At 44.5% G+C, this 8811-nt stretch overlaps 1 protein-coding gene across 1 annotated transcript; it reads right to left on the bottom strand.

The window, feature by feature from the left end:
* Nucleotides 1–309: 309 nt before the first annotated feature.
* Nucleotides 310–7648, bottom strand: plcxd3 (phosphatidylinositol-specific phospholipase C, X domain containing 3). The gene is made up of 3 exons (XM_062999564.1): nucleotides 7499–7648; nucleotides 3195–3903; nucleotides 310–1278 (listed from the first exon to the last, which is right to left on the bottom strand). Exons 1-3 carry the CDS (start codon nucleotides 7599–7601, stop codon nucleotides 1122–1124), a joined length of 969 nt encoding a protein of 322 aa, XP_062855634.1. The 5' UTR covers nucleotides 7602–7648; the 3' UTR covers nucleotides 310–1121.
* Between the last annotated feature and the right edge of the window lie 1163 nt (nucleotides 7649–8811).

The following is an 8811-nucleotide window of genomic DNA, read 5'->3' as shown; positions in this document are numbered from 1 at the left end:
ATTGAGGTTGGGGTCAGGTTTAAGATTGCAGTGTTGGGATTGAGGTTGGAGTAGGGGTTAGGGTTGAGGTTTGGGTTGGATTAAGGTTTGAGATTGAGACTGAGGTTAGGGTTTAGGGTTGCAGTAGATGTTAGGGTTGAGGATGGGGTTGGATTAAGGTTTGAGATTGAGACGTTTTAAATGTAAATTTAAATTTATGTGGTGATGAAAATTTTTAAGAGTTTTAAAAAATATTTTACAAAATATAAAACTGTAACCAGAATAATATAATAATATAATAAATAATTTATTTAATAATTCACCAGAAACTCTGTATAATTGAGCTATAAAAGCAGGAATGTTGAGAATAAAGGTGTACTGATATATCAGCGATAATAAACCTGATATATAACCTTATATCATATAGGTGATGACATCATTAAAACGCATCAGAACGTTACACACCGAGTACTGAAGTCCGACCTGATTTTTTTTTACACCGTATTTACAGATGAACAATCATACGAGTTACGATTACAACCGCGGTTTCACCTACAGCATCACATTCACCGTAAGTACAACATTTATTCACTATGACGTGTTTATATGGTAGCGTGACATCGGAAGCTTCGATCCGCTTCTTACAGAAGATAAAGCAGAAAATCATTATTTACTTTTTATTTTTTTTTTGCTGAAAACATCAGTAATTTCCATCGATCCTGTCCGGGGCGACCGGTACGGTAGGCATGTGCCGATATTAAACATGACGACTGCTCTACTGATAATTATTATAATTATATTATAATAAAATAAAGTAACAGTTCTGTTCACCAAGCGTTCAAACAAACGATTCTCCTTCACACAGATCCATATTTCTGAATCAAATAGATAAAAACGCCCAGAAATGCTCTATAGCGCCCCCCAGAATGCATAACAGTAACGTTTGTACAGAACTGAGCATCAAATATTGCCATAAATCATAAAACCGTGATAATCAGCACATGCCTAACACAGACTCATCATCCTCACCGTTTAAACCCTCCAGCCCCCATCGCTTCACCCCTAAAACCAGAGGAAGGTGACGGTTTAAAAAAACAAAACTAGCAGGGTAAAGAATTACGCGGCGTTTGGGATCCGTAGCTTCAGGTGGCGTTCTCCTCCTCGTCGCCCACGTAATAATTCAGCGTGATCACGGCGCTGACGAAGTCGCCCAGCTCCACGAAATCAGCCGTGATGATGTTCACTCCGCTTTCACCGGGACGCTGCGATCGGATCCACTGCATCATTCCGGTCAGGGCTCTGCAACACACACACACACACACACACACACACACGGACGTCCTACTGTTATTATACTGAACCCGCCTCGTGCAGGTGAAAAGAAGCGGTTGGAAACTGCACACGTGTGAGTACAGCGCTGCTTGGTCAGGTTAGGATCTGCAGCAGTGGAGGAAACAACTGGGGAATTGGATATGACTACATTGGGAGAAGAGGGGCAAAATACTTTTTGGATAAATAAATAAATCAATATTTAGAACGTTTGATGAACACAAAACTCACGTCAATACAGAAAAGATAAGAATAAAAATAAGTTTAAAATATGATTAATTTACAGCAATATTTATTTATTACAGCAATAAGTACTAAGTCTTGAGTGATAAGTTCTCATTACTAAACCTTTATCACTGAACCCTGAGTACTGAGTCTTGGGTCCTAAATCTTGTGTCTTGAGTCCTGGGTTCTGAGTCTTAAGTACTTAGTCCTCATAACTGAACCCTGATTTCTGAGTCCTGGGTCTTGAGTACTAAGTCCTGAGTATCTAGTCCTGAGTCTTGGGTTCTAAGTCTTGCGTACTAAGTCCTAAGTCTTGTGTCTCGAGTCCTAAATCTTGTGTCCTGCGTCCTGAGTCTTGAGTCATGAATCATGAGTACTGAGTCCCAAGAATTGAGTCCTGAGTCTTGAGTACTTGGTCCTGAGTACTGAGTCCTGAGTATTGAGCCTAAATCTTGAGTCTGAGTCCTGGGTTTTAAGTGCTATCTTAAGTACTGTGCCCTGAGTCATGAGTACTGCGACTTGAGTACTAAGTCCTTGGTCTTGAGTAGTGCATTCTGAGTCTTGTTTCCTGGATCTTGAGTGCTAAGTTTTATGTGTTGTGTCCTGAGTCCTGAGTCGTGGGTCCTGAGTCTTCAGTACTGAGTCTTGTGTCTTAAATCTTGTGTACTGGGTCCTGGGTCTTGTGCCCTAAGTCTTAAGTACTGAGTCTTAAGTCTTGAGTACTGATTCCTGAACCCTGAGTAATGAGTCTTGAGTTCAGTCTTGAAAACTGAGTCTTGAGTTTTATGTTCTGAGTTTTGAGTCCTGAGTGCTTTGTCCTGATTACTGAACCCTGAATAATGAGTCTTGAGTACCGAGTTCTGAATATTAAGTACCGAGTCCTGAGTCTTGTCTCCTGATTTTTGAGTACTGAGTCCTAACTCTTGAGTACTGAGTCTTGAGTGCTTAGTCCTGATGACTGAACCTGAATAATGAGTCTTGAGTACTGAGTCCTGATTTTTGTGTACCAAGTCCTGAGTCTTGAGTACTAAGTCCTGTTATTGCTGGCCTAAAATGATGGATGTAAAAACCTACAATCTAAAGGCACAAACGACGTTAACTGGAGTTTCCAGCAGCTCATTAAATACGAGGACAGATTCGTCTCCTGACAGAGGCAGGTAAGGACAGAGATCCTGACCGCCCTTCACTTCCTTAATTTCTTCCTGTCCTGGGGTTATTTTTGGTGTTCGTGACCTCGCTGAACATCCGTGAGCCGTGACTGTTGGACAGGAACTGTGGAGGTTTGGTGGAGCGGTTAACGATGGGACCCGGTGCAGTTCTAACCAGCCTGTGAATACGAGTGTGTGGGTGGATCTGACTGGTTCTGACTGGATCTGACTGGATGACTGATGGTTTATGCTGTTTGAGGTCGTTCATTAAATCTGAAATGTGGTACCGGTGTCGCCCGAAATAGTCCTGCACTGTCAGTTTAAACTTAGAGACTTTATAATGGTAACTACTGTGGCACGAGTATGTGCACACTGATTATCAGCCTGTTGGAGATCTCTGAAAACTCTTGATGAGATTTTGAGAGTTTTGGAGTTAAAATTAAAAAATGTATTTATTTATTTGTGTTTCTTTGGTATAACAGACGTTTTTCTCCATTGAAGGACCAGACTCACCTCTCGGTGATGGTCTCTCTCAGCCCGCTGCCAACTCCCTTTATGACGGTGCTGGCTTTGGGCGTGAGGACCATCTGAGACACGAAGAACGTCCCCTTCCGCCTGCGCTCGGTCACCGAGGTCTGAAGGAACTGGATGAGTTTCTCCGGGTCGGTGGTGTTAGCCCACGGAGCCGGCATCATCTGGCCCGGCCACAGGAAGGGCACCTCCAGCGCCATGGGGTTGTGATAGAACACCAGCACCTGGTACTCCTTCTCCCACAGATACCTCAGACTGACCTCCTCGGCGAACACGGCGGGGCACAGACGGTCCCCGAAGACCGTGCGTAACATCTGCACCAGCTTCTCGTGGTGCAGGTTCTGCACGCCGTAGAAGTGATTGAAGTCCAGAAAGACGATCTCTCTGGCGTGGGACGAGAGGAACGTGCTGATCTGCTCCAAACCTTCTCGTACGGTGGCGCTGAAGAGCCCGTGAGCGAAGTAGAGCTCGTTTTCAGGATCCCGGGGTTTGGTGGAGATGCGGAGGTCGAAGAACCGGATTCCGGCCTCCAGCTGGTTGGAGAAGTTCATGGTTTGTGTGGCGAGCCATTTACGCATCAGCTTTTTGGCCACGGCTCCAAAAACCGAGACGAAATTCTGCACCGTTTCAGGCTGTTCAGGCCCAACGGGAGAAGCTTCATCAATGTAGAAGCTGAAGGAGTCGTGAGATCCTGCAAATAATCAATTAAAATGTGTTTCATTTTAATTACGACTAATATTGTAACGTACATCTCAAACATCTCCTCAAACATCTCATCATACATCTCCTCAAACAACTTCACAAACATCCCCTTAAACATCTCCTCAAACATCTCCTCAAACATCCCCTCAAACATCTCCTCAAACATCCCCAAAAATCCCCTCAAACATCTCAAACCTCCTCAATCATCTTCTCAAATCTCCTCAAATATCTTGAACATCTTCTCAAGCATCTTCTCAAACATCTCCCCAAACATCTCCCCAAATATCTCCTCGAACATCTCCTCAAATATCTCATTGAACATCTCCTCAAACATCTCCTCAAACCTCAATCATCTTCTCAAACATCTTCTCAAGTCTCTTCTCAAGCATCTTCTCAAACCTCCCCACATATCTCCTCAAACATCTCAACTATCTTCTCAAACATCTCCTCAACCATCTTCGTAAACATCTTCTCAAACATCTCCCAGCTCCAGCTCAGAAACACTCAGATTAAACTTTGTTCTCATCGTGACTCTGCAAATATCAGTCGTTCAATCTGCTGGTTGATCTGATTTGTTGGGACGAGGTGAACGAGGTGCACGAGGTGCAGGATTAGAGGATCAACACTCAGTCAGATGGACCGAAATATGAAATATAAAGACGTGTTTACTGATGAATAAATGTTCAGGTGTTTTTGCTTTGATGAGCTGCATGATCAGAATCCACTGAGATCCACTGAGATCCACTGAGATCTGATCCACTAAACCAGCAGATCTAGTTTTGAAAGCAGCTGATGTGAGCTGTGATTTATGACCTGAATAACCAGCAGATTTAATAATGAGCCATAAAACAGAAACAGACACCCGGAGCTGAAATACTCACCAGTCTTTATAAAGAACAGAGCCAGCGACTGTACAACATCAGCTTCAGCTACACCGCTTCAACCAAACACTGACCCAAACACCAAAACACCAACCCAACACTGCCCAAACACACCCAACACACCAACCAAACACTGACCCAAACACCAAATTGAAACACCAAAAAAAACCAACCTAAACACCAACACACCAAACAAATACTTAAAAACCAAAACACCAACCCAAACATCAAAATATCAACCCTAACACCGACCCAACACACCAACCCAAACACCAACCAAACACCGACCCAATACACCGACCCAATACACCAACCCAAACACCAACCCAAACACCAAATTGAAACACCAAAAAAAACCAACCTAAACACCAACACACCAAACAAATACTTAAAAACCAAAACACCAACCCAAACATCAAAATATCAACCCAAACACCGACCCAACACACCAACCCAAACACCAACCAAACACCGACCCAAACACCAACCAAACACCGACCCAAACACCAACCAAACACCGACCCAAACACCAACGCACCAGCCCAAACACCGACCCAAACACCAACGCACCAGCACAAACACCAACCCAAACACCAAAACACCAACCCTCTAAATAAGTGTTAATAATTAACACCTCAAAAGCTTCAAAACAAAAACTTTATTCACTCAAAACTGAAATGAACAATTTAAAGGCAGGATTTAAACCCATGTCGAAGCTGTGCAACACCTCCACATGTACAGATGTATAAATAACACACACACACACACACACACACACAGCAGTACCGTTCTGCTTCTGTTATTCTAACAATCACTAAACATTTGAGCTGCTGGGTTTCTGCGTCTTAGAATGATCTCATCACCAAACACACACACACACACACACACACACACACACACACCCTCTCCCTCAGACACACACACACACACACTCACACACACACACACACACCCTCTCCCTCAGACACACACACACACACACACACACACACACACACACACACACACACACACACACACACACACACACACACACACACACACACACACACACACACACACCTCTCTCTCTCCCTCAGACACACACAGATCAATTAAATAAACCTCTGAGCTGTTTTATTTATTCATTCTCATTCTTGGTCCTGGTCAGGGTCACTGTGGGTCAGGCGCTACTTAAACTTTCCGACTGTTTTGACACGTTTATTAATAATGATTTAATTAATAATCTGATTATGTAACGAGACACTTTATTGAAGCCAATTCACCAACTGGCAAACCTGAGTGAAGAGAACATGCCAAACCCTTAAAAGTCAGTGGGTGGAAGCTTGGTTTGAACCCAGGTCGCCGGGGCCCAACACACTAACAGCTGCACAACTTTTTACTCCACAAGGTCACACACACACAGAAACACTACAATACACACACACTACACATACATCACACACAACACACAAACCGTATACTCAAACACTACATATACACTCTACACACACACACACACTACTCAAACATGACACACACACAACACACAACACACAAACATTGCGCACAAACACTGCACACACTACATATACACTCTACACACACACACACACACAAACTACTCAAACATGACACACACACAACACACAACACACAAACATTGCGCACAAACACTGCACACACTACATATACACTCTACACACTCTAAACAAACATTACACACACTTTCACATACACACTATCACTCCAATACACAAACACTACACACACTTCACACAAACACTACACACACTATACATACACTGTACACACACAAACACTACATATACACTCTACACACACTAAACACACAAACATTACACACAAACACACACACTACACTAACACCACACAATCACTACACACACTACACACCAAACACACAGACACCACACAATTACTACACAAACACACACAAACACTACACACACAAACATTACACACAAACACACACACACTACACTAACACCACACAATTACTACACATACACAAACATTACACACACTATACATACACTCTACACACAAACCGTGCACACAAACACTAAACACACAAACATTATACACACAGGCACACTACACTAACACCACACTGTATAATTACACAATTACTACACGTACACAAACACTACGATACACAAACACCACACACAAACTACACAAACACCACACATACACACACACTACAGTACACAAACACTATGCACAAACATTACACACACACTAAACACACAAACATTACACACAGAAACACAGGCACACTACACTAACACCACACTATATAATTACACAGTTACTACACAATTACTACACATACACAGTAGCAATACTAAGTACTGCTGCCGTTATAAGGGTTGACACACACAACACACACACACTACACAGAGAAAACTACAATGCACAAACACTACACACACGCACACAAATCACACACAGTTGTTTTCAGCCCTGAAGCAACAAGTAGCGTTGACCTTCTAGAGCCGAGAGCTTCACCGCGCAGCAGCAGCAACAGCGTTTAATCCTGCAGGTTGGTGCACAGGCGCCTCCACACGGGTTCGGGTCTCATCAGAATTAAAGAGCTCCTGATGCTAATGAAACACACACATCCTGCAGCATCCTGCATCAGACCACATCACCTCCACATGCAGCCACACACGGGTACGAGGCTCAGCTCACACTCACCGGGGACGGCCAGGTTGGTGAGGGGTATGGTGTGCAGGTTGGACGGTAAATTCGCCATCCAGTCCGAGAGACGCAGCTCTCCTTTACCCTGAGATGATGCCATGCTGTTCTCGAGCTTGATCCCGATCCTCTCTACAAATGCTCGATTGGCTCTACGGCGCAGCACACACACACACACCCCCTCCACCCCTTACACACATGCTGACGGCGTCTCGAGTGTGTGTGTGTGTTTGGGGGGGGGGGGGGGGGGTTGGCGTGCAGTCGAGAGTCTCGAGCATTTGCAGCATTTAGAGCAACACAATTTAGCGTTTCCCCCCAAACGCATCACATTAGTGCCGAACCCTCTCCACACACCACGACGGTCCTGACCGCCGGTTGCCATGGTTTCCTGGTAGCACCAAGCCGACTCGTCGGCTGATCGCATACATGATCTTTCCATCTTCACGCATCGTTTATAAAACCCATGTGTTCCTCTCTCATCTCTTCAATATACACGAATAATCATAAAACATTTATTACATTGATATTTTTCTGTATCTCAAGTTGTTACTCCAGTTCTGTGGGAGGAAAACGGAGCTCCCGGAGGAGACCAAGACATGGGGAGAACATGCAAACTGCACAGAGAAAGGACCCGGACGGCTCCACCTGGGGACCGAACCCAGGACCTTCTTGCTGTGAGGCGACAGTGCGACCCGACCCACCGGATGAGTGAATGTATTTTATTCAAGCAATCATTAGATCCAACAGGGCTTTACTAATCAAATCTGGGCGTGTCTAGTCTAATTCATTTGTATTATTAATTACTTCGAGTTAATTATTTAAGAGAGTAACTAAGACGCACCCAGGTGGATATTCCGCTAGCACACCAGCGCAGAGATTCTGAACTCCTCGGTTTGGGCGCCATCTAGCGGGCATAATCGGCAGCGCCTGCAGCAAACACCAATTGGCCATGTTATGCATTTTTCTCCCAATTTAACGTAGTCAATCTGTCTTCCGCTGCTGGGGATCCTCGATTGCAGTCGAGGTGGGTATGGTGCTGCTCACCCACATAGTCCGGTCATCCCGCCCTAGCAGAACCGTGTCTGCTGCAGGCACTGCCGATTATGCCCGCTAGATGGCGCCCAGCTGACCGGTGGCAACGTCGAGTTTCGAACCGAGGAGTTCATAATCCCGGTCATGGACATTTTTGTATCTCCGGTTCACCTCACTTGCACGTCTTTAGACTGTGGGAGGAAACCGGAGCCGTGTATGAGTGGATGTATTTTGATCCAACAGGTCTTGACTAATCAAACCTGGGCATGTCTAGTCTAACT

Source organism: Trichomycterus rosablanca, chromosome 7 (assembly GCF_030014385.1).
Source record: "Trichomycterus rosablanca isolate fTriRos1 chromosome 7, fTriRos1.hap1, whole genome shotgun sequence".
Lineage (NCBI taxonomy): Eukaryota > Metazoa > Chordata > Actinopteri > Siluriformes > Trichomycteridae > Trichomycterus > Trichomycterus rosablanca.
The sequence above is the reverse complement of the archived record's forward strand: the minus strand, read 5'-3'. Positions and strand labels throughout refer to the sequence as shown.